This window comes from Leptopilina heterotoma, unplaced genomic scaffold (genome assembly GCF_015476425.1).
Source record: "Leptopilina heterotoma isolate Lh14 unplaced genomic scaffold, ASM1547642v1 Lhet_472, whole genome shotgun sequence".
In the NCBI taxonomy this organism is placed as follows: Eukaryota; Metazoa; Arthropoda; class Insecta; order Hymenoptera; family Figitidae; genus Leptopilina; species Leptopilina heterotoma.
The window spans coordinates 220,710-245,434 of NW_025111099.1; the positions used below are offsets into that span (position 1 = coordinate 220,710).

General features: G+C 34.9%; 1 protein-coding gene across 1 annotated transcript; it reads left to right on the top strand.

Annotated features, from left to right (window-relative positions):
* Positions 1-8,644: 8,644 nt before the first annotated feature.
* LOC122507548 lies at positions 8,645-20,066 on the top strand. Its single transcript, XM_043620332.1, has 2 exons — positions 8,645-8,822; positions 18,546-20,066. Exon 2 carries the CDS (start codon positions 18,758-18,760, stop codon positions 19,793-19,795), a length of 1,038 nt encoding a protein of 345 aa, XP_043476267.1. The 5' UTR covers positions 8,645-8,822; positions 18,546-18,757; the 3' UTR covers positions 19,796-20,066.
* The last annotated feature ends 4,659 nt before the right edge of the window (positions 20,067-24,725 follow it).

Sequence of the window (24,725 nt, forward strand, 5' to 3'; positions counted from 1 at the left end):
CTCTAAAGAGTGTCTACAAATTCCTTTACTTCGAAATAATCATTTTTAAAAAATGGTTCCTCATAGTTCATATACGATTCTTTGTAATTAGTATATCCATAATCCTTCTGCCGCTCTATTCTGAAATCATCTTGTATATCGTTGTATCTTCTGTATTCATTTTTGAAATTGAATTCTTGTTCTTGTTCAGCAAATCTATATTGTAAATTTCTTGAATCGATGTTATACTCTTCAAAATTCCTATCGCTGTTATAGAAATTTCCTTTTTCGTACCCCTGTGATGTCATGTTCATACTTTGATAATTTTTTTTGAAATTCATGTTTCTATTTTGGTTGTTGATACCGTTATTACTATAGGTTCTGCTATTAAATCTTTGATCCTGTCGTTGATTCCTTTTTTGCCGATGGTGGTTCCATTGTTGTTTGTAACTATTGAGTGTAACTTGTTCATACTCATTAAATTGTTTGTTTTTATTTTGGCGATAATATTGATTTTCATAATCAGCCTCCTCTTTAATATCATCAAAATATTGATCATAACAATTATCTTTCTTTCTATGTTCCTCTTGTCCCTGGTTATGGTTGTCATGATGTTGCTTTTCATACTCTTCATTTTTGTAAACATTTTTACGATCGCCTATTTTAAAATTGCATCCTTCCGATTTCCATCTTTCTATGTCACCACTAAGTAACAATTTTGAGTACAATGACATTGTTCATTCTATATAATTTAAACATAATAGATGAATAGTAAATAATTCATTTTTTTAACGCATCTGTACTTCGTTTTTAATTATTTTAGTTTCAAAATATGCAATATCTATTATTAAGACAAATCTTTTTCATTCCTTTTTTTCCTCTTTTGCTTTTACAAATTTGTTTTGTATTTAAAATAAATGTTTCTTGTTTAGGCATAGGTATAACGAATGTCAAACTCTACTAACAACGGAACGGGGAGACTGTGGTCCGTTGTGAGATGTATGACTTAATTCAATATTAATTAAAATTTTATAATTAAATAATATTGAACAGATTCATTAAAATACAAAATTACAGAATATTCAATGCTCTAAATACATTTATTTTCGCTTGAAGAAATAAATTCTAAGCGTACTTAAAAGTTTGAGCGTATGAATGTTACAATAAACTTTTAATAAATTAAAAATATATTGAATTACACTTCCGTAATTTTGGGGAGGAAATTCAAATGAAATAAAATAAATATTTAAGATTAAACCTTTTTCTGTTTTTATTTTAAACAGAAAATAAAAGGAAAATATTTTTAAAAAAAATTTTTTTTAAAAATAATATGTCATGAGGAACAAAAAAGATTTTGAAAGAAAATTTTACTTTAAATATTGTTTCTCAGTGTGATAGTCTATTCTAACAAGAAATTACTATTGTTTTTTTTTAAACTTGCTCTTCTTATTCTCTTATTTTGTTGACTCAGAAAATACTTAAATTCGTTTTCAGACATATAATTATTACAAAACAGTAACTCTTGAAAAAAAATAAACAGGTTGATATTTCTCTTTAAATGAAAGAAAAGAAATACTACCTACAATATTCAGACTTGCGAAATTTCATTGAGACCTACTACTCGCGTACGCACGGCCTTGTGCGGTAACCTGATCCCGTTTCGTATTTCTGTAACTTACTTCAATTTTGCATTACTAATCTAAATCTTTTAACTCAATTAATATTATTTTAACGAACAAAATTTTATAATTATAAAATTTTCTTCACTAAAATTTCTTTTCTTCTTTCTTATATAAAAATGCAATTACAAATTTAAACGAACAATATACTTTTTATTTTTCTCAAACAGCAACTAGTTTATTTATTTTTCGCATAAATCTCAGTTTTGCTTAATTGCAAATATTCATTTATTTCTGTACTTCAATCTAAACGTCTATTCTTGCAGTTTCAAACTATCTAGATTCTCTAAAATTTTTTCGAGAGAATTATTTTTATTGTCGTTACTATATTTTGATTTGTTTTCCACGAATAGTACGCGTTTAACTAAATTTACTTGTTCTAAAATGTATTTACTTCGGACTGCTCTTGCGAATTTTATTCCTTCTTGCCTATTGTTTTTTTTTACTATCTGAACTATTCATTGAGAAAAGAAAACTATAAACTACAACATGAATGTTATAACAATTATACGTTGATTTAAAATGATTATTTAACCGTAGGAAAAATGTTTAAAAATTTTATTTAAACCGTGAATATTTTCGATAATTTTAGTCCCTTCACTTGCCCAAGTGGCTACACACTTCCGGCAAGGTTAATTCAGGGAATTGGGCACGTTTATTATAGAAACCAGAGCTTGCCGATGCAAGGATGGTTACTCTTTCCCTACAGTTCGATTTTAACGAACTAAAAAAAAATCTACTACCCGCACAATATCTAATTTATATTCACTGTAAATAAAAAACAATTAAAATTTCATGTACAAACATATATATATATAGTCAATGATAGTATCAGTGTGTAAATATGTGTAATGTGTAAAAAAAAATTTTTTTTTTTTTTTAATTATAAATTCCCAAAATTCTACCCTTATAATTTAGAGGGAAAAATCCCACCGCTGCCACCAGTTGTTACGAATAGGATTTAATTTAATAAAAGTAAAATAGATAAATTATTTTATTATCAATTTAAATCTGTCGTGATAACGAAAAATGCTCTTCAGCAAATTAAATAAATTTGAATAGGTAGGGGACTTTTCCACTCTCACAATTATTGATATCAATTGTGTAGTTACAATTAATAAGAATAGAAATTATTGGTTAAATTAATATTTATTTAATTATCAGATTTACATATATTTTATAAACCTTTAATTTTCCAATATATAAATGTTCTGGGATTAAAATATAAATTATAATAAAAAAAAGAATGTGAATATTCTTTTTAGTAAAATCTCATGAAATCAACTTATGAAAATTTACGTATTTCTTTGAAAATTGATTTGTGTATATGAGTGTAATGTGAAATTATTTACTCACTTTTAATCGTTATGTTTGCTTCTTTTATTTGTATTTATATCGCAGCAATCTTCCTTTTCTCTTACTTGTATTTAGCCTCAAACTTGATATTCTTTAAAGTGGACTTAATCTCAATTCAATATTTCTGTTTTACAATAAATGGGGACTACGCCCTTTAATTCACAAAAGGATAAAAATTCTTTAGTCTTTATGACTCACAATATATATATCACGTTCAGGTACTTTGCCTGAATTAAACTGCCCAACTTAGTTTCGCCAAGTTTACGCGGGCAACTGCCCAGATTTCTCCTTGTCAATTCTTTTTATTGATTGACAATTAGGTGGGGAAATCCTCAATGCAGTTTATTCTGACAGCTTGCAGAATTTGGTACTTGCGAAATTTAGATTCTGACCACTTCGTTGTTGTGCAATAATTTACAAATAATTGAAAGAAACCCTGCCTTGCGATATTAACACAAAAAGAAAAATGTACTTTGCTTAATTTATTTGTGCTAATTACCCGATTAAAAGTGGGTTGTTAAGAATTTTGCTTAATGTTGGAATTTATTGGTGTTGCTAATAAATATGTATTTTTGTGTAAGAACGATAATTGTGTTTTTAGGTTACAAGTCAAAATTATTAAATGGATTCTATATAATTCAATTAAAATTCGTTGTTTCTATGTAAATATAAATGTTACGAAGTCATACGTAACACTGAAATTCCAACCCCCGGGAGCAGGTGTAAGGGGGTGGTAGCGGGAAAATGGCCGATGAGAAAAATTTTTCATGGTCATATTCGGTTTCAGCGACCCCAAAAACATGGGGATAGGGGGGTGTGACCTCTGGGTTTTGACTTTTTTATTTTTTTGTGTGCCTGTGTTATCAAAGTGCAATTTTTTATTTGTTGGTTGAGTTAAAGAAAATGGAGAAAATAATTAATATTTAAAAAATAACACATATATTACCAACCCCCAAAGAAAAAATGGATGATTTAAACCAATAAAAATAATAAACAAACTTCTTCCATTTTCAAAATCAATTTTTGTATTTGTTGGTTGAGTTAAACAAAATGGAGAAAAAATTAATATTTAAATAATAAATCATATAATTCCAACCCCCAAAAAGAAAAATGGATGATTTAGACCAATTAAAATAAAATTTAAACTCCTCCTTCTTAAAGAAAAATATTTTTTATTTGTGGCTTCAATAGAACAAAATGGAGAAATTATTAATATTTAAAAAATAAAAAATTTAGTCCTAACCCCCAAAAGATAAAATGGATATTTAAGACCAATTAAATTAAAAATTAAACTCCTCCCTTTTAATAAAAACTATTTTTCATTCGTAGGTTCAAAAGAACGAAATGGAGAAAATATTAAACTTTAAAAAATATAAGTCTTAACCCCTTAAGGCAAAAAACTGCTATTAGCCAATAAAAAAATCAAACTCCTCCTAAATTTTTATTTCGTTCTTTTGAACCCACGAATGAAAAATAGTTTTTATTAAAAGGGAGGAGTTTAATTTTTAATTTAATTGGTCTTAAATATCCATTTTATCTTTTGGGGGTTGGGACTAAATTTTATATTTTTTAAATATTAATATTTTCTCCATTTTGTTTTATTGAAGCCACAAATAAAAAATTTTTTTCTTTAAGAAGGAGGAGTTTAAATTTTATTTTATTTGGTCTAAATCATCCATTTTTCTTTTTGGGGGTTGGAATTATATGTTTTATAACCGACAGATTAGCTCAGTCGGATAGATGCCTCGCTTGGCGGTCGTTTAAGGACCAAGGGTATAAGTACCCTTGGTTCGCGCCCATTTGGCTTGGTATTTTTCCGGCACGTGAGAAAATCTGAGCGGGAGGTTTGACGTCGAGGTATAATGATGTGCACCGTCGATTATTGTCCGGTTCACACCATTAGAACTCGACTGTCGATAAACCGGTTGTACTCAGGAGAGGTTTTCTACAGTTTCCCTCTTCTCTATCGAGAAAACCCATTGACGGGTGGTCCAGGCGGAATGCGAGTACTCCTAATAAAAGTCGGCTGTAGACGCAAATTAGGTTAATATATAGAAAATTTCATAAGTAGAATGGTTATGCTTAATCCAAAAAAGTATTTCTCGGGGACTCTTGTCGAAGTGCGTAAGGCCAATAGGGCAGGAGTATAACCCTTTCACGCCCATGGGACATATACGTCCCACCTACAAAAACCTCAATATCTTTAAAGAAACTTAATATTTTTAAGTCTAATTTAGTGCGTTCTCTTCAGGAAGAATAGAGCTTTAAAAATAAGTAACTTAGATCATGTTAAAAAATTCCTATTGTTTAAAAAAATTCATAAATTATTGTTAAAAATCATGAATTTTTACAATATTTTAAAATCGCCTAAAAATTGTTACTCGGGGGTTTTTGGGGTCGCTGGTTACTAATCCGGTGCTAGTTTTTCAAAATTCAAAATGGCGGATAAAATATGGCGGACGACAAATGTAAAAATTAAACGGATTAGCATAAAACTTGTTACTCGGGGGTTTTTAGGGTCGCTTATTACGAATATAATATCAGTTTTTTAAAATTCAAAATAGCGGATCCAAGATGGCGGACGATTATTTTTAAACATTTTAATTTCACCTAAAAATTGTTACTCGGGGGTTTACGGGGTTGCTGAATACGAATCCGGTGTTATATTTTTAAAATTCAAAATGGCGAATCCAATATGACAGGCGTTATTTTTAAAATCGTTTAGTTTCACCAGAAACTTGTTACTCAGGGGTTTTCGGGGTCGCTAATTACGAATCCAGTGTTATATTTTTAAAATTCAAAATAGCGGATCCAAGATGGCGGACGATTTTTTCAAAACATTTTAATTTCACCTGAAACTTGTTACTCGGAAGTTTTCTGAGTCGCTGATTACGAATTAAGTGTTAATTTTTAAAAATTCAAAATGGCGGATTCTATACGGCGGACGACAAATGTAAAAAATTTTTGGATTAGAGGGAAACTTGTCACTCAAGGGTTTTTATGGTCTCTGATTACGAATTTGTAGTTTGTTTTAAAATTGCGATTGTGTATTTATTTATTTATTTCTGTCAGTAGATGGACTTGTTTCTTTCTACTCTCACTGGATTCGTAATCAGCGACCCCGAAAACCGCCGAGTAACTAGTTTCTGGTGAAACTAAACGATTTTAAAAATAACGTCCGCCATATTAGATCCGCCATTTTGAATTTTAAAAATATAACACCGGATTCGTATTCAGCGACCCTGAAAACCTTCGAGTAACAAGTTTCTGGTAAAACTAAACGATTTAAAAAAAATCGTCCGCCATCTTGGATCCGCCATTTTGAATTGAAAAAATGATGTCATATTCGTAATCAGCGACTTCAAAAACCCCCGAGTAACAATTTCCAAGCCAATCCGATCAATATGTAAAAAAGTTGCCCGCTATATTGGATACGCCATTTTTAATTTATAAAGTTTTATAATTTTGATATCAGATTCGTAATCAGCGACCCCGAAAACTATAAATAACGTTACACGTACGTTTTTTTAACCGTCCAGTTATGCCTGGGTGTGAAAGGGATAAACAATAAAAAAAATTATATGTTTTATTTCTTAAATAATAAATTTTTCTCCATTTTGTTTAACTCAACCAAAGAATAAAAATTTAGGAGGAGTTTGATTTTTTTATTGGCTAATAACAGTTTTTTTCGTGAGGGGTTGAGACTTATAGCTTTTAAATTTTAATATTTTCTCCATTTCGTTCTTTAAAACCCACGAATAAAAAATAGTTTTTTTTTAAAGGGAGGAGTTTAAATTTTAATTTAATTGGTCTTAAACATCCATTTTATCTTTTGAGGGTTCGGACTAAATTTTATATTTTTTAAAGTTTAATATTTTCTCCATTTTGTTCTATTGAACCAACAATTAGAAAAAAGGTTTCTTTAAGAAGGAGGAGTTTAAATTTTATTTTAATTGGTCTAGAACATCCATTTTTTCTTTTGGGGGTTGGAATAGTATGTTTTAAATTTAAATATTTAATTTTTTCTCCATTTTGTTTAGCTCAACCAACAAATAGAAAAAAAACTTTGATTAAGAAGGAGGAGTTTAAATTTTATTTTACTTGGTCTAGAACATCCAGTTTTTCTTTTGGGGGTTGGAATTATATGTTTTATTTATTAAATAATAAATTTTTCTCCATTTTGTTTAAATGAACCAATGAATAAAAATGTAGGAGGAGTTTGATTTTTTTATTGGCTAATAGCAGTTTTTTTCGTGAGAAGTTGAGACTTATATTTTTTAAAGTTTGATATTTTCTCCATTTTGTTCTATTGAACACACGAATAGGAAATAGCTTTTATTAAGAGGAAGGAGTTTAAATTTTAATTTAATTGGTCTTAAACATCCATTTTATCCATAGATTTTTTTTAAATGAAGAATTTCTCAGAAAAAAAAAAATTCTAAAAAATAATTTTTTGTGCTGGCCATTGTTTATAACAACTTAATTTTTTTACTTTTAGAATTTGTTAGGATATGTTTTCTGAGCATTCTGAAAAATTCCTGTCGTTTTCTACCCCCATATATTTTTTAAAAATTTTAAATTTAAAAATTTCTCAAAAAAACACAAAATTCTGGCAGTGAAAGATTGTTGCTGGCTATTGTTTATAACAATTTAATTGTTTAATTTCTCATGTTTGTTAAGATATGTTTCCTTAGTATTCTGTAAATCATCCGACGTTTTCTACCCTTCTAGATTTTTTTAAATTAGAATTTTCTCTAATAAGACCAAAATTCTGGCAGTGAAATATTGGTGCTGGTCATTGTTTATAATAATTTAATTAATTAACAATGAAATTTTTGTAGTTTTCGAAGTTGTTTGTTGTTGGGTACACGTAAAGTCAGTTTTTATTTAGTTATCACCTTTTAAATCATTGAATATTACTATATATTTAATGGAGGGGCATTTTTGGAAATATTGATGGTTGGCGGCTATGGATTGGTGCTGACTACGACTGCTAGCTTCAGCGCGCTTCAGAAAAGAACCATTTTTTTAAAGAAACATTGAAAATTACTGCAAAAATTCAATAAAATCTCTTTTTTACATTCAATCAGTTTTTGGGTCCATTAGTTATTCACACATTCACTTTATTATTTTTGTATTTGTTTTTTTAGATAAAAAGGAAACTTTTTTAGCCCGGCACTCATTGATATTAAATAATTTTACAAAAATGGCCAGGCTATAACGTATATATAATATGTAATTATGACTTCGATTAATTACATCAGTTTATTAGGGTTAATATATTGTTTTGAGTTTATTCGAATATAATTTTATTGCACTGAAACAAAGTTTTACACATTTTTAAGTTTTTCAAAAAGTTTAGCATATGACTGAAGAAAGGGCCAGAGGGCAGGGCCGGTGAGGAGTAGAAAAAGATAGAAAGAGGAGAGCCAGCGGAACGAGGGAGACGGAATGATGAAGAAGACGAACACGTGCGGTGAAAGTAGAGACGCGACAGGTGTCCAATACTTTCGCCGCCATAATAGAATTTTCCATATACCGCGCCGGTACACCAGTATCTTGTTGTCGAGAAGTTCTAAATATATTATCGAGTTGTAAAAGTGTATTGAATTGAGAAGTGGAGTGTGAAACCCGGGAGTTCATTGAGGATAAAATAAATAGTGTAGTTTAAAAGAAATCATTCGTAAAAAATTGTTTTGTTTTAAGTTCCCATTTAAATTTCCTACTGAGGATCACGACTGCGAGGAGAAGTCACGTTGAGCCAAAGAGGGAGATTAAACGGAGAAGCCCCAGGGTAGATCACCGTGGGTAAGTCATTGTTGCCAGTATTAAACCAGTCGTGTCTCGCCGTTGGCTTTTCTGCTGTCAACTGTTCGAGCAGAATTCCCTCTGAGTGAAAGAGAAACTCAGAGGTGTAGAAATTGTTGTTAGTTAGTCGAGCAGAGTTTAAGTTTATTAATTATTTTTAAAATTAATTGGCGCCTGACGGCGAAATTTATTTATGTAAATTTCAAATTGTATTGTTGTTGAAAGCGTCGGATTTTGCCTGACGTAAGCAGAAGTTTTACACTAAATTAAAAATAGTTAAAATTACACGTCACAAAATTTGGCGCCCAACGTGGGGCCAAGCTCAAACCGAGACACGACTAAATTTATTATTTTTCTTTGCCAGTGCATTATATATTTGTTTGCCTGAATTCTGAATCTGCCAGAGTCAGACATTTTTTTTTGTTGCCAAAAGCCAGAAAATTCAAAATTCATTTTTTTGATTGTTTGTCAATTTATTTTTCCCAATGCCAGAAATTATTTATTTATAAAGTTATGAGTAAATTACTGCCAACATTTGCATAAAATAAAATTGTAGAGTGCCTTTGCCATTGAAGTTAAATTTAATTTTCTTTTGAGACAGTAAAAATTCCTGTCGTGATAAAAATTTAAGTCAAGAAATTAAATTTTTTTTTGTCTTGTCGAAAGCAAGTTTTGTGAGAAAATTCGGAGTAAAATTCCCGACAAACTTGTGCAAAATCAAAAATTTTCACAAAATTTTATGTCGAGCACATGTTAGACCGGAAATAAAATCCGAATTAGTCACGTGACTGCAAATAGTGTGCCGGACAGTCGAGAGAAACGACGCGCCGGGATATTTGAAATTTTAGCAGCCGAGAGAAAGTTTGCGCGCGCCAGGAAAAGTGGCTCAGTAGTAGTAGTAGTAATAGTGGCTACAGAGAGAGAGAGAGAGAGAGAGAGAGAGAGAGAGAGAGAGAGAGAGAGAGAGAGAGAGAGAGAGAGAGAGAGAGAGAGAGAGAGAGAGAGTCACCAGTCCGCCAGAAAAAGAATATTTATAAAAGGGGGCCCTCCTTGAGTAGGTACGTCCTTGCTTTCAAGACAGCACAGGGCCGTGTATACTAATTGTGCACCCCCCTGAAAATTTAAAATTATTCGAACTTAGAATTTTTTTTGATTTTTCGAAATGGCAAAGACAATTAGCGATATGTACGACTACAAGAGACGCATGAGCGAACTAATTGAAATGCCATGCGTAAGCCGAGCATAAGAAACAATTAAAATCATGAAAGTTGGACAAGTAGTGACGAATTTATTGAGACACCAATTGTGTATTAGTGGTTCGCCACAAGTTGATAAAATCTTTTTAGTGGAAGCCTTTCCCGAGCCAGAAACTAACAAATTTCCCTTTGTCACATATCGTAGAGGTGGCCAGATGTCATCGGTAGATGACGAAGAATTAGACAGCGGGGCAAGTCAAGTCAGCGAGCGAATAAGTGCTAGGAAAACCCTAGGGAGTGGGGGAAGTAGAACGAAAAATGGAGCACCGTACAGTAGACCTAGTCCGACTAGCGTTGCGTCCACCCCAAATTTTATACCCCCACCCCCAGCCATGACAACAGCCAGCATGACGACAGTTTCTCCCACCACAACGAGTGCCCAGCTGAGCATGACAACCAGCACGGTCCACAGTGATTTGAAATTGAAAAGTAGGGTTCAAAATAACTTAGAGTCTAAAAATCTTAACTGATTTTAGATTTTCTTTTTTCTAAATAATCTTGATTAAATTTCTAAGAGATCGCTCGAGCCCGATTTTTGATTTTCAATTTGCATAATTATTTACATTTGTATAAACAATTAAAAAAAACGCACTTTTTTACATATTTATTATTATCTCAAAAATATGGATTTTTTTTTTAACGCTAAGTATTTTAACTTATACCTATAGTTCTCTGGATTGTAAAATGGTGTTGTAGACCCATTTTTTAATTGTTATAAACAAATTATATAAACAAATAGACATTTCAGACGATGGCTTTCAAAAAGCTTAATGAAACTCGTTACTCGGGGGTTTTGAGGTCGCTGATTACGAATATGACGTCACTTTTTCAAAATTCAAAATGGCGGATCCAATATGGCGGACGACTTTTCTAAAAATCGCTCAGATTCGCCTGAAACTAGTTACTCGGGGGTTTTCGGGGTCACTGATTACGAATATGACTTCACTTTTTCAAAATTTAAAATGGCGGATCCAATATGGCGGACAAATTTTTTAAAAATTTTTTGATTTATGAAAAATAACAAAAAAAATTTTAATTAATTTAAATTAAAGTAATTAAATAATTGTTTGATACATTATTTTAATTTATTTACTAGTTTATTATTTAAAAAATTAAATTAAGTCCTTCTTTTTTTGTTATTTATTAATTAATAAATTATTTAATATAACTTAATAAAATTATTGATGAAAGTTTTATTTTACTTAAGTAATTGCAACATCCGCAAATATTAACTATTAGTTGTATTGTTGTTGTTATTATTATTTAATAAATTAATAATATGAATAATAATAATAATACTAAATAATTGACGGATGGACATATGCAATTCTTACTTATTTTTCGTAATGAATTATTTTCAAAAATTCGCGCGGTTTACATTATACCGTAAGAGAGGCTAATTTCGCTCATGTAGGGTAAATTCGCTCAACAGATATCTATTTTTTAAAATTCTATTAACATACTTTTTAGACAGAAATATTTAAGATTTACAGTTGTTTTGGTTAATATAAATGGTAAACTTTAATTTAAAATTTATTTGCAGCAGATTTATTAGTAAATTTCAATAAAAATTATATTTAAAACACAAGTGAATAATTTTCATATTGAACAAGTAGTATGAAAACATAGGAAATAAAGCTTTACTTCAAAATTTTTAAGTTGAATCCTTCTGATCATTACATTTCCTGTATCTTCAACATGATTTTCATAAAGTACAAAACTAAAAGCAATAAATAGATTCTGCAAAAAATCAATTTAAAAAAAATTCAAATTTGTAGTGTAAATTCGCTCAGGAAATAAGTCTACAAAAAAGATGTTTGGGCCTGGATATTTTAAGTATGTTAATTATTTTAATTTATAATTCCATTTTTTAATAATAGCACTCTTATAACTAAAAATTAAACGATTTAAAACGGTTTAAGCACTAAACTGTCAGACTTAACCTTATTTTTAATGGTTATGAGTACGTTTAATTGAATGATTGAATTTAATTACTTATTGATGAAACAATATTAAATATTTATTCCAATAACTTTGGACATTGTTCTTAATTTTTTTCTTTATTGATTCTAAAGAATATTTAGTTTTTTATTTTTGCAGATTATAATATATTTTGCAAGAATAATAATAGTGAGCGAATTTACCCTCATTTAAAGATAAAGTCGCTCACAACAAAACGGCTTATAAATAATTTTCTGCAACATGTTTTAATTTCTTTAAGCAATAATAGGAAAGAGAAAGGGTTAGAGATTATATATTTTCAGTGCCAATGTTTATTTTCATCGTTTCCCGAAGTTATTTAAAAAAGAATTGAAAAATTGAGCGAAATTAGCCTCTTTTACGGTAATTTCTTTTGCTACCGCTAGGTATCGATGTTTTAGTTTCGAGAATCTCTTCTAATAATGTCATGAGTTGAGGAATATATAAGTACGAGAAACTGTACATCTAGAAACTGTACAAAATTTATGTCGTTTTTGAAGGTAAGTGCTATACTCTTTATCTGAGGATTCTCATTAAAATTAGTTTCTTTCAAAACTAAATGAGTTCAGTCTTAATAAAGAAGCTTTCAAATTGTTAGATCTTTCAATTAATAAATAATGAATTCTAACACAAAAAAAGTAATTAGCTTTCAATCAGCCCTTTTTAGGGCTACAAAAACTGCATTGTCTTTAATGAGATTTTTCAGTTATTTGATTGACTGTTCCCGACATTTTCAATTTTGAACATCTGATTTTAGATTCTTAATCAGCAACCCTGAAAACATACAAAAAACGAGTTTCAGGCGAATCTGAACGATTTTTAGAAAAATCGTCCGCCATATTGGATCCGACATTTTGAATTTTGAAAAAGTGACATCATATTTGTAATCAGCGACCACCAAAACCCCCAAGTAACGAAATTCAGGCGAATCTGATCGATTTTTAGAAAAGTCGTCCGCCATATTGGATCCGCCATTTTGAATTTTGAAAAAGTGAAGTCATTTTGGTAATCAGCGACCCCGAAAACCTCAGAGTAATTAGTTTCAGGCGAATCTGAGCGATTTTTAGAAAAGTCGTCCGCCATATTGGATCCGCCATTTTTAATTTTGAAAAAGTGAAGTCATATTCGTAATCAGCGACCCCAAAACCCCCGAGTAACGAGTTTCATTAAGTTTTTTGAAAGTCATCGTCTAAAATGTCTATTTGTTTATAACAATTAAAAAATGGGTCTACAACACCATTGTACAATCCAGAGAACTATAGGTATAAGTTAAAATACTAAGCGTTAAAAAAATTTACCCAGATTTTCGAGATAATAATAAATATGTAAAAATGTGCGTTTCTTTCAATTGTTTATACAAATTTAAATAATTATGCAAATTGAAAATCAACAATCGGGCTCGAGCGATATCTTAACAATTTAATCAAGATTATTTAGAAAAAAAACTAAAATTGGTTCAGATTTGTAGACTCTAAGTTATTTTAAACCCTACTTTTCAATTTCAAACCACTGGTCATGACATCACCCCACACGATTCAGTCAGCAACAATGCGCCAAACGTGCAAAGTATGCGAGATTCGGTAGCGAGGTTAGGTTTATCTCCCGAAATTGAGAGACTAATCGCCCATGCCGAGAAAATAGACCGACAGTATTCGGGAGGTGGGTGGGAATGGCAACAAAGTCAATTTAGGGCCGCAGTCGGTGATGGATTCAAAATGACCCATCATCAAGAATCAAGAATTGTGTCCCCTCAAAGAAAACGCAGCTATTAGCCGAGACCTCATACAATGATAGAGTGAGGCCTACACCCGCCCCGAGGAGCCATTCCAGCCGAAGTAGCATAGGTGATACTGGTATCACTCATCGTAGAGTACCAGAGAATGGAGAGCCAGCCTCGAATCCCGAAAACAATGAAGGCAAAAGTAGGGGTAAAAGGGACAAGATAGAGAGACAAATTGAGTATAGTGGTAGTGAAGAGGGCCGTGTAAGTAGTAGGTGTAGTTGTAGGAGTAAGGGTAGTGACCGACCGAACGAGAAAAATAAAAGAAAAGTGGATAGAGAACGTAGAGCAGAAAGAATAGTGGGAGAGAGTCGGAGATCATTCTTAGACGACTCCTCGAGTGAGTCTGAAGTTGAGAGCGATCTTAGTCAGAGACTGAGCAGTGGTGGGGAAAATACAGAACTTAGGCCCGGCCGGAGGTCCAAAGTGATAAAAACACTTAAGGACTGGGACCTAAAATTCTTTGGGGGTGATGACAATGCCGAAGAATTTCTGGAGAGATTAGAAGACTGCAAGGCCTGCTCAGACCGAGAAATCTTACAAGCACTGACAATCATTCTCCAGAAAACCGCTAGTAGTTGGTTTAGGTCGTTGCGCCGTGAAATAAATTCTTGGAGGTCATTCCAGAGGGCGTTCAAAAATGAGTATTTGGTGACAGTTGACGATGATGACGTCACAGACGAACTTCGAGCCAGGACACAAGGAAAAGGGGACAAAATTTCCCCATACTTAACCAGTTTTCGGCTGATCTTGGGTCACATGAGGCGACCACTGAGCCAGAAACAACAGGTCAAACTGGCATATAAAGACCTGACACCAGCTTACTGTCGCCAACTAGAGAGACTCCACTTTGAATCTTTGAGCCAGATGGAGAAGATTTTGAGAAATTACGAGAAGGCCAAGGACTTAGACGAATGATACACCCCACCCATGCCAGTGCTGCGCCGGCCCAAACAGGATAAGTACCCATGCCATTTTCCAACCCAATGGTATACCCAGGGATGTTCCTAACTGGGATGAAACAAAATTACCCCAGACCAAACGGCCCTAAAGGACCCAAGGCGGGGCAAAATGGTACACAGGCTCAAAATACCCCTAAGGAGTTCATCGGTGCCTGTTTTCACTGCCAGATGGTAGGACATAGAGCAAGAGATTGTCCCCAAAGAACCTGCTTTTCGTGCCAACAACAGGATCACTATTCGAACCAATGCCCCTTAAAGCCAGCCCAAACAGAAGCATGTTTGGTTTGTAAACAACCAGGGGTAAATTTTCTAAATTGTCCGAATTGTGTGTCCGTCAGAGCCGCTTTGAGAAACGGTATGTGGGAGGCACAGAACAGCTTTGTACCCCCCTCAAACCCAACTGGACAGTAAAGAATACTGTTAAGGGGTGTAAAGAAGAGAGCCGTGAGCCGTGTGAAGTAGAGAGGAGAGCCGAGTCGTATGAATCATGTAGAGTAGAGACAAAGAGCGAGAGTAGAGATAGATTCACGCCTAGTTGTAGTTGGGGAAAAACTAAGCGAGAATTAGAATTAGAGAGAGAAGAAGAAGTTAAGGAAAGTTTGGAACCAGTCATGGGTAGGGACGACTTGACAGAGGACAATGCGTTCAAATTTATGCCAGATTGTAGTCAAGAGCGGTCGAGTGAGGAGAACTCACTCTACCGAAGTTTAGTAGCGAAAATGGTTATAGAGTGTGGGACTAAAGGAACAGATGTGACCTGCGGTACCTATTGTCCAGGGGAGGGGAGAGGCTGTGAGAATCACAGCTGACCCGAACTTTAGTAATGAAGAAGACATCGATGGAGCCAGAACGGAGAATAGATATTTATTCGAAATGTCAATCGGTGACCGCCATTACGACGCACTTTTCGACCCTGGTGCTATGATTTCAGTAATCAACACTAGAGTCGCAGAGCCGTTTAAAAGCCGAATTCAGCCGTGTGGTACAGTTGTAAGAAGTGCAACAGGAGGTATCACAGAAACAGCCGGTATCCTGGATCTTAACATAGTAGTCGACGGATACGCACAAGGATTCGCAGTCAAAGTAATGAACACTTTGACTCAGGACATCATCTTGGGCATCGACTTCTGCAAGGCCTGGAACATGGAACTGAAGCTGAAAAAGGGATTATGGAGAGTATTCAATGGAGAATGGCATGAGTTTGGGCCAAGAGAAAGAGACGAGAACGAGAATTTAATATTTGCCGAGTGTGCCGGTATTTCTGCGCTCGATGACGAACAAAAGGGTATCATTCAAGCCCTGGTGGACAAATGGGTATTGCCATAGTCGGAAGAACACGTAATGACGGATCTAACGGAACATCACATACGTGTTACGGACGAAACGCCAGTACAACATGGTATTAGACGAATGTCGCCAGCCATGTTAACTTGGGCCCAAGGTAATGCTGCAAATCTGTACAAACTAGGCATCATCGAGCTATCTGACAGCCGTTGGAGAAATGCGCCAGTAATCACGAAAAGAGGAGAAAATAACTTTAGACAGTGCAATGATTATCGGGATGTTAACAAAGTAACAATAAAAGATTGTTACCCACTGCCATCTATAGACTACATTTTGTACAAGCTCCGGAAAGCCAGATATCTGTCAAAAGTCGACCTCAAGCTGGCATACCACCAAATTCCAATGGCCGAAGAAAGCAAGAAATATACAGCCTTTGCCATACCGGGATAAGGATTATGGCAGTTTCGACGAATGCCATTTGGACTAATGAATGCGCCGATGACGTTCCAACGTATGATCGACTCATTACTAGGACCAACAGTAGAGCTGCATGTCTTCGGGTACTTGGACGACATCATAGTAGTCACAGACACCTTTGTAGAACATGTCAAGTGGTTAGAGTTCGTCCTCAAGGAATTAAACAAGGCGAAGTTGATAGTAAATCCGGATAAGTGTGAGTTCGGGTGCTCCGAAGTAACTTATTTGGGTTACTTATTGGACAGAGAGGATTTAAGACCAGATCCGAGTAAAACAGAGCCGGTGAGAAATTATCCAGAGCCGAAGAACGTGAGACAACTCAGACGGTTCTTAGGCATGGTCGGGTGGTATTCCCGTTTTATTCCAAACGACAGCGAAATCAAAATACCATTGTTGAAGTTGCTACACAAAGGCCGAACGTGGGAGTGGGAGGACGAGCAACAAGAAGCTTTTGAACAACTGAAACAGAAGCTGACATCTGCGCCAGTCTTAGCCCGACCTGACGTCACGAAGAAATTCACAATTCAGTGTGACGCCAGCAACTATGCCATTGGAGCCGTACTGACGCAAGAGTTTGAAGACGGAGAGCACCCAATAGTCTACATCAGCCGAGTTCTGACGGAGCCAGAGAGAAACTACAGTGTGACAGAAAAGGAGTGTCTGTCATTACTGTGGTCGATCAAAAAGTTTAGGCCGTACATTGAGGGGTACAAATTCCATGTAATCACGGATCACAGTGCCCTAAAATGGCTCAGGAACTTAAAAGATCCTACAGGCCGGTTAGCCAGGTGGGCCTTGGAAATGCAGCAATGGGACTTCGACATAGTTCACAGACGAGGTGCACAACATCACGTCCCTGATGCATTGTCCAGGCTTCAAGAAGACGAAGAAGAGTCAGTAGCCGCGTTTGAATCCATTGAGGACCAATGGTACCTCAAACGCCGTGAGTTGGTGAACCAACATCCTCAGAGGTTCCCAGAGTGGATCGTTGAGAACGAGAACTTATATCGCCACAGAAGTGACCCACTTTTATTGCCGATAAACGGAGATGAGGACGGTTGGAAGTTAGTAGTGCCAGAAGAATACAGAGCGAGAGTCATGGAAGATGGACACGCCCAAACCTCAGCTGGACATTTGGGTATTGAGAAAACCTACGACAGAATAGCACGAGAGTACTATTGGCCAGGCATTTGGAATTATGTACACCAGTATGTAACACATTGCCTTCAATGACAATTACATAAGGTATCTCAAGCCGGACCAGTCGGATTAATGGGTCAGAGAATTGTTTAGAGGCCGTGGGCAGTAGTAGCCGCCGACACAATAAAGTTTCCGCCGAGTAAGATCCATTGCAAGTACCTAGTGGTGTTCCAGGAAGTCGAAAGGAGCAACAGGACACTGAAAACTATGATCTCAACTTTCATTGGTGCCGATCATAGAAAATAGGATCTTTATGTTCACGAGTTCCGCCACGCTGTGAACACAGCAATACAAACGGCAACCAAGACCTCCCCCGCATTCTTGAACTACGAAAGACACTCTAAGCCAGTGAAGAGCCTGCGAAGAGAGGTCAAAGGAAAGAGAAAAGTAGTCAGGACAGAGCCAGAAGAGTGGATAGATCGAATCAAGAGGTTAGACGCGTTGAGAGATATAGTAATCAGACATATTGACAAAGAGCGAGCGAGACAAGCGAAATATTACGACAAAGGTAGGAGGGACCCGACTTTTAAAGTAGGCGACGTAGTGTTGAGAAAAACCCATAAGTTGTCCAGTGGGGCACAGAAGTTCGCGACCAAATTAGCGCCGAAATACAAAGGTCCATATGAGATCATTAATGTCTTGTCGCCAAAGGTTTTCATCTTGCGAGACGAACAGAGCCGACGAGTACCTAAAGTCCACATAACCGAACTGAAACCATACTTACCTAACCCACCGTTGTAAATCACCATTGTTTTTATCGTACATTAAATATATTTTTTTTTAGATCGAACAAAGAGCCAAGTGGAGAGGAGGTGTGCTGAGAGGAAAGACAAGAGAAGAGCCATGCCTTATAACACACCAGGGAGCCGTCGAGTGAGGAATGGAAGTGGACAAAGACGAGAAGAACGCGGAAATAAGAGAAACCGATCGGAGGGGCTTGGAAGGTCATAGCCCAGGCACCGTCCTTTCCCGGAGTTTGATACCGGAAATGCCAGGATGGTGGTCCCATCATATTTGTCATTTCCAATCGTCGAGAGAGTAGAGCAAGAGCCATTAGTAGTCCGCCGAGTCAACTGTAAAGGAGAGCCAGGAATGCCATCGGAAGCAGTAAGGAGATCCAGCTTAGTAGAAAGAGAAGGTGCCGTGGGTCCGCGAACAGAACCGATTGTGCCACCAGAGGTCTGGGCGGATTTAAGTGGACTAGAGTTATATAAAAAGGAGCCGAAAGCAAAGATACGATCTAATGGTGCCGAGGTAGTGGTGCCGTACCGGTGGCCGGCTGATCGCAGGAAGAACGAGAGCCAGGAGGAATACGAGAGCCGACTCGCCGAATATGAGTTGGAGGTATTCCTTAATCCACAAGGACCAATGACATCGATGGGTTTGGAGGAGGCCAGAGCCAAACCGGTGCTCCGAAAAGAGGACATGGAGAGCGGAGAGCCAACACCAAGAGCTCAACGTTTCCATTCACCTCATCCAGGGCCACCGGTGAGACGAGTAGTAGAGACGGGTACACGTCCCAAAGAGCCTCAGAGAAACAGCCGAAAGGGAGAGAACTGTAAAGAAAACAAACTATGGATACCGAGAAAATCTGGGATAATCTTTGGAGGCCTCAAGGAAATCCCGACCTCAGATATCCTAGACCCGCCTCCGTTTTGCTGCTTCAACTGTTGGGAGCGTGGCCACAGAGTGGTAGACTGCCCTCATCTAATCCGACATCAATTTTTCCGAAACTGCGGGCGTCGGGAGACGACAGTTAAAAATTGCCCAAGGTGTGCCGAAGCGTATTGTCGTTTCGCAGGCTGTCCAGGGCGGTACGATGAAGTAGTAGAGATCAGCGAGACGAAATTCGAGACAAACGAAATAGCGGAGGTGATCACCAGGTCCATCAAGGAAGGACCATCGGAGGAAGAGGAGAGCCATCTGTCGGAAAAATCCCCGAACCGACTTGTCAACGATTATGGTAATAGGAGAAAACTAGTGCCGCCAGTTGACCCACTAGCAGTAATGAAAGTGTGTCAGGCGGCTAGTTAGTAGTGGAGAAAGGGCCAGAGGGCAGGGCCAGTGAGGAGTAGAAAGAGGAGAGCCACCGGAACGAGGGAGACGGAATGATGAAGAGGACGAACACGTGCGGTGAAAGTAGAGACGCGACAGGTGTCCAATACTTTCGCCGGCATAATAGAATTTTCTATATACCGCGCCGGTACACCAGTATCTTGCTGTCGAGAAGTTCTAAATATATTTTCGAGTTGTAAAAGTGAATTGAATTGAGAAGTGGAGTGTGAAACTCGGAGTTCATTTAGGATAAAATAAATAGTGTAGTTTAGAAGAAATAATTGGTAAAAAATTGTTTTGTTTTAAGTTCCCATTTAAATTCCCTACTGAGGATCACGACTGCGAGAAGAAGTCACGTCGAGCCAAAGAGGGAGATTAAACGGAGAAGCCCCAGGGTAGATCACCGTGGGTAAGTCATTGTTGCCAGTATTAAACCAGTCGTGTCTCGCCGTTGGCTTTTCTGCTGTCAACTGTTCGGGCAGAATTCCCTCTGAGTGAGAGAGAAACTCAGAGGTGTAGATATTGTTGTTAGTTAGTCGAGCAGAGTTTAAGTTTATTAATTATCTTTAAAATTAATTGGCGCCTGACGGCGAAATTTATTTATGTAAATTTCAAATTGTATTGTTGTTGAAAACGTCGGATTTTGCCTGACGTAAGCAGAAGTTTTACACTAAATTAAAAATAGTTAAAATTACACGTCACAAGTCATTCAATTTTGAAATATTTAAAAATTTAATTATTTGACATGGTTTTTGTCTAACGAAAAAAAACGTTGCACATAACTTCACAACACCCTACTGTTTTCAGATTTTCATCCTTCTTTGTAAATTATGACAATTTGGAAGTATGGCAATCATCCTCTTGTATAAATTCTATTAAATGCAAGTAAACTCACCTTCAATTACATTTTCTAAAGTTGATCATCGACATTAGACCGGCTTCTGTCCTTCATCAATCATCCACACATGACAACTGACAACACAGATGAATGTATCTACGTAACTACATGTATTACCAGTGTATTACACGCAACCATCATTGTTTGCATGGCTGCGTTTTTCGTTGCTTTGTAAACGGACCTTTATAGTAAAGGTACCCTGTCATGTCCGCTTAAAAACGCCATGGGACTGCAATTTTAGTATTGTTCCCGTCGTGCAGTCTAAGGCGAAGACTGTTTTTACCTTGTTGATTACGCCTTTCCGTCGGATTGGCTTATAGGTGATGCGATATTCTGGTGTGATCCAGAGCTGACAAGCCTAATTTTACCAGCGCCCGCTTGAAGGTGGCTACGAAACTGGTCTATAATAATTCCCGACTTTTGCTCATATCCTCAATTTAGGAACGAATTCAGGAACTATTCCCGAATTATTTTTTTCAATTACATATTTAGTTTCAAGTATGAAACTAAATAAAGTTGTTCCCCACAATTTTGCGTTATTTCTACATAGTTTTTTGCTTTATGATGTTGAAGTTGAGGGTTCGAGCTCTTATTTAAGCCATACTTGAGCTTTTTATCACGTCGCGTTCTTTTTTTATAGTGCTTCAAAAAGTGCCAAAAATGCCATTTTTTGACACTTTGACCACCCCGTTTTTCTCAAAAATGAGACTTGATGGGACAATTTCATTTACAGATTCGTAATCTACGGCAAAAATCCTGTAAGAATCACTTTCGTTTATTCTTGTAGCAACATTTTGTCAAACTGTGTAATTCATCATAATTATAATAAAAAATTAAAATTGTCAATCACTTTTTTAAACAGAATTTTATAATAATTACAAATAATTATATGTTCTAATTTAGGCGAAAAACGTTGAACTAGAAGAAAAGGAAGAGAAAATTAGTGCCATGAGTGACACTGTGTTAAGTATAAAGGTTTGTTGTCAATAATGGGATTATTTTTTAGATAATGCAAAATAATCTATTTTTTAAAATACTTTTATAAAATATAGGGGATGATGGGACAAGGATAGTTAAGGGGCAAGGATAGTTAGTTGCTGTTATGCTTAGACGGCTTGCTCAAAAATCGCGTAATTCATGGTATATTCGCGTCTTAACATCAAAAGATGATAGTAAAAATTGGAATGCAACCTGTCACCATTTGCGAAGTTAGGAGTTATTATATTGTTTTCTATATTAGAATTTCAGAATATTTATTTACGTAAGTGTTTTCCGGAGTGGAATTTCCTGCTGAACACGAATATCGTAATTATTTTTAAATTAATTCACTTTGTTCCATAAAATTTAGAAAAAACTGAAATATGGACTCACGGGGCAAGGATAGTTAGAGATAATATAAAACGGTAGAATCCTGTTAATGACATTGCAAATTTTAAAAAAGTGTTTAATTGTTATTTTTAGGTTGATATACATAATGGTGCGTAATAAAATACCCAGGTAAGAATGATTCCCACGAATTTCGTTTAGAAAGCTGGACAGATTCGTACAGAATTCCTATCGAATTCGAATGAAATTACTAGTGAAATTCGTGTGGCGTTTTGAAACGTTTTTTCGAACGAATATTCGTGCGAATAGTACCCGGATTTTTTTAAACGGATTTTCAAAAAAAAAAATTTCGTTCGGAAATCCATATGGAAGTTCGCACGGAATGTCAGCTAAAAATTCCTTCAAGAATTTGCGGAGAAATTTCCATACGAAATTCGTAAGGAAATTTTTTCGAAATTGCTTTGAAGAAATTTTTAGCTGACGTTTCGTTCGGGATTCTATACGAATTTCCGAGCATAAATTTTTATAAATTTTTTATGAATAATTCGGTGGTAATTCGCTTGTATTTCGTACAAAATTCGTAAGGAAATTTGGTCGAAATTTTTTTGAATAAATTTTTTGCTGACATTTCGAGCGAATTTCCATACGGATTTCCAAACGAATCATTTTTTGAAAATCCATTATAAAAAATCCGGGTACTATTCGCATGAATGTTCGTGCGAAAAAACGTTTTAAAACGCCACACGAATTTTACTAGTAATTTCATACGAATTCGATAGGAATTCTGTACGAATTTGGCTGGATTTCGGAACGAAATTCGTACAAATAATTTTTACCTGGGTACGGAAAACGAAGCTTATTTATGAATAAAGAATTTGACTTTAACGTCAATCAGTGACATCTATTAGATGTCTAAAATCTTTTTGGATAGAATTTATGTGAAAATTAATAAATAATAATTACACAGGTCCACAAAAAAATTCGTTGAAAGGTTCCTTCGACAAAACCTGGTATATTATATGTTTATAGGGTCGCTGAAAACGAATCTGAAGTCCGTTTTGCTCCATCACGTCAGGATTTTTCCTAACCTCAAAATACATATCAGATTTTACGTGACAAATAAAATTCTATAAATATTGACGGATTTACCTCAATCTTGGAATTAAGGCTTTATTGGGATTGCTGATTACGAACTTAGAGGCAGATTTTCAAAATACAGAATGGCGGATCAAATTTGGCGGTCGGTTTTTAAAAAAATTCTTCAATTTTTACAAAACTTGGTATCAAGGAGTTTTTGGGGTCGCCTATTACGAATTTAAAGTCAGATTTTCGAAATAAAATTATAGGATTTAATATGGCGGTCGGATTTATAAAAATTTCTTGAATTTTTACAAAACTTAGTATCTGTGAGTTTTAGGACTCTGACAGATCACGGAACAACTCCGTTGCCTGCCGTCACAACGTGGAGTTGCCGTGGATACAGGCCCACAAAAGATTTCATGGTCAGTGACCTTAAAAACACCTATATACCGAGTTCTGCAAAGATTCAAGAAATATTTTTGTAAATTCCACCGACATATTAGATCCTTTATTTTTATTTCAAAAATCTGACTTTAAATTCGTAATTAGCGACCCCAAAAACCCCTCGATACCAAGTTTCGTAAAAATTCAAAATTTTTTTTAAAATCCGATCGCCATATTGGATCCGCCATTTTGTATTTTGAAAGTCTGCCTTGTAATTCGTATTCAGTAACTCCAATAAACCCTCGATATAAAGATTAAGGTAAGTCCGTCAATATTTATAGAATTTTATCTGTCACGTAAAATCTGATATACATTTTGAGGTTAGGAAAAATCCTGACGTGATGGAGCAAAATGGACTTCAGATTCGTTATCTGCGACCCCAAAAACATATAATACACCAGGTTTAGTCAAAGGAACCTTTCAACAAATTTTTTTTGTGGACCTGTGTTATTAATGAAGCATTCGACTTCGACAAAATTAAATTTAGAAGCTAAAATTATCGTCTTTTAGTTTAATTTTTAACAATAAATACTTCATTAATATGTGCTTACTGAATGTTAATTAATAGTTATTTTGTACACACTTTTTAGAATATGTTACATCAAACATCTATCGAAGTGGAAGATTTAAGATCAAAAGTATGTATTTTGTGAGTTTATTACTAAAATGATTATTTTTATAAAAATTATATTTTTGAAAAATGTCAGATTATTTTTTAATCTATTGTTTAATAAGTATAACATTTTATTAAGTTAAAAGTATCCAAACTTGAGAAAAGAAGATTGCAAGAGTCTCTGAATAATCAGCTACTTGTATCTGAAGCTCAATTGGATGAAATAAAACATCTTCGTTGTCTAGTTCAACATGAGGAAAATAACCAAGGAAATTTACTTGTAATTTCTTCTAATTTATAATCAGAATGCTGACATTAAAGTAATTTATCTAAAATTAGTTAATTTAATTTTATTTCAATTATTTCAAATTACAGAGAGAATTGAATCAAATAAAAAACGAGCGTGATTCTTTCAAGGGAATAATTAATCAAATGCATAAAGAAGTTAGAGAAAGAAATGGAGAATATCAAGAGTTATTTATATCCTGGCAAAAAAAATCGAAAGAATATGAAACAACTAAAGTATATTTTATGAAAATTTATTTATA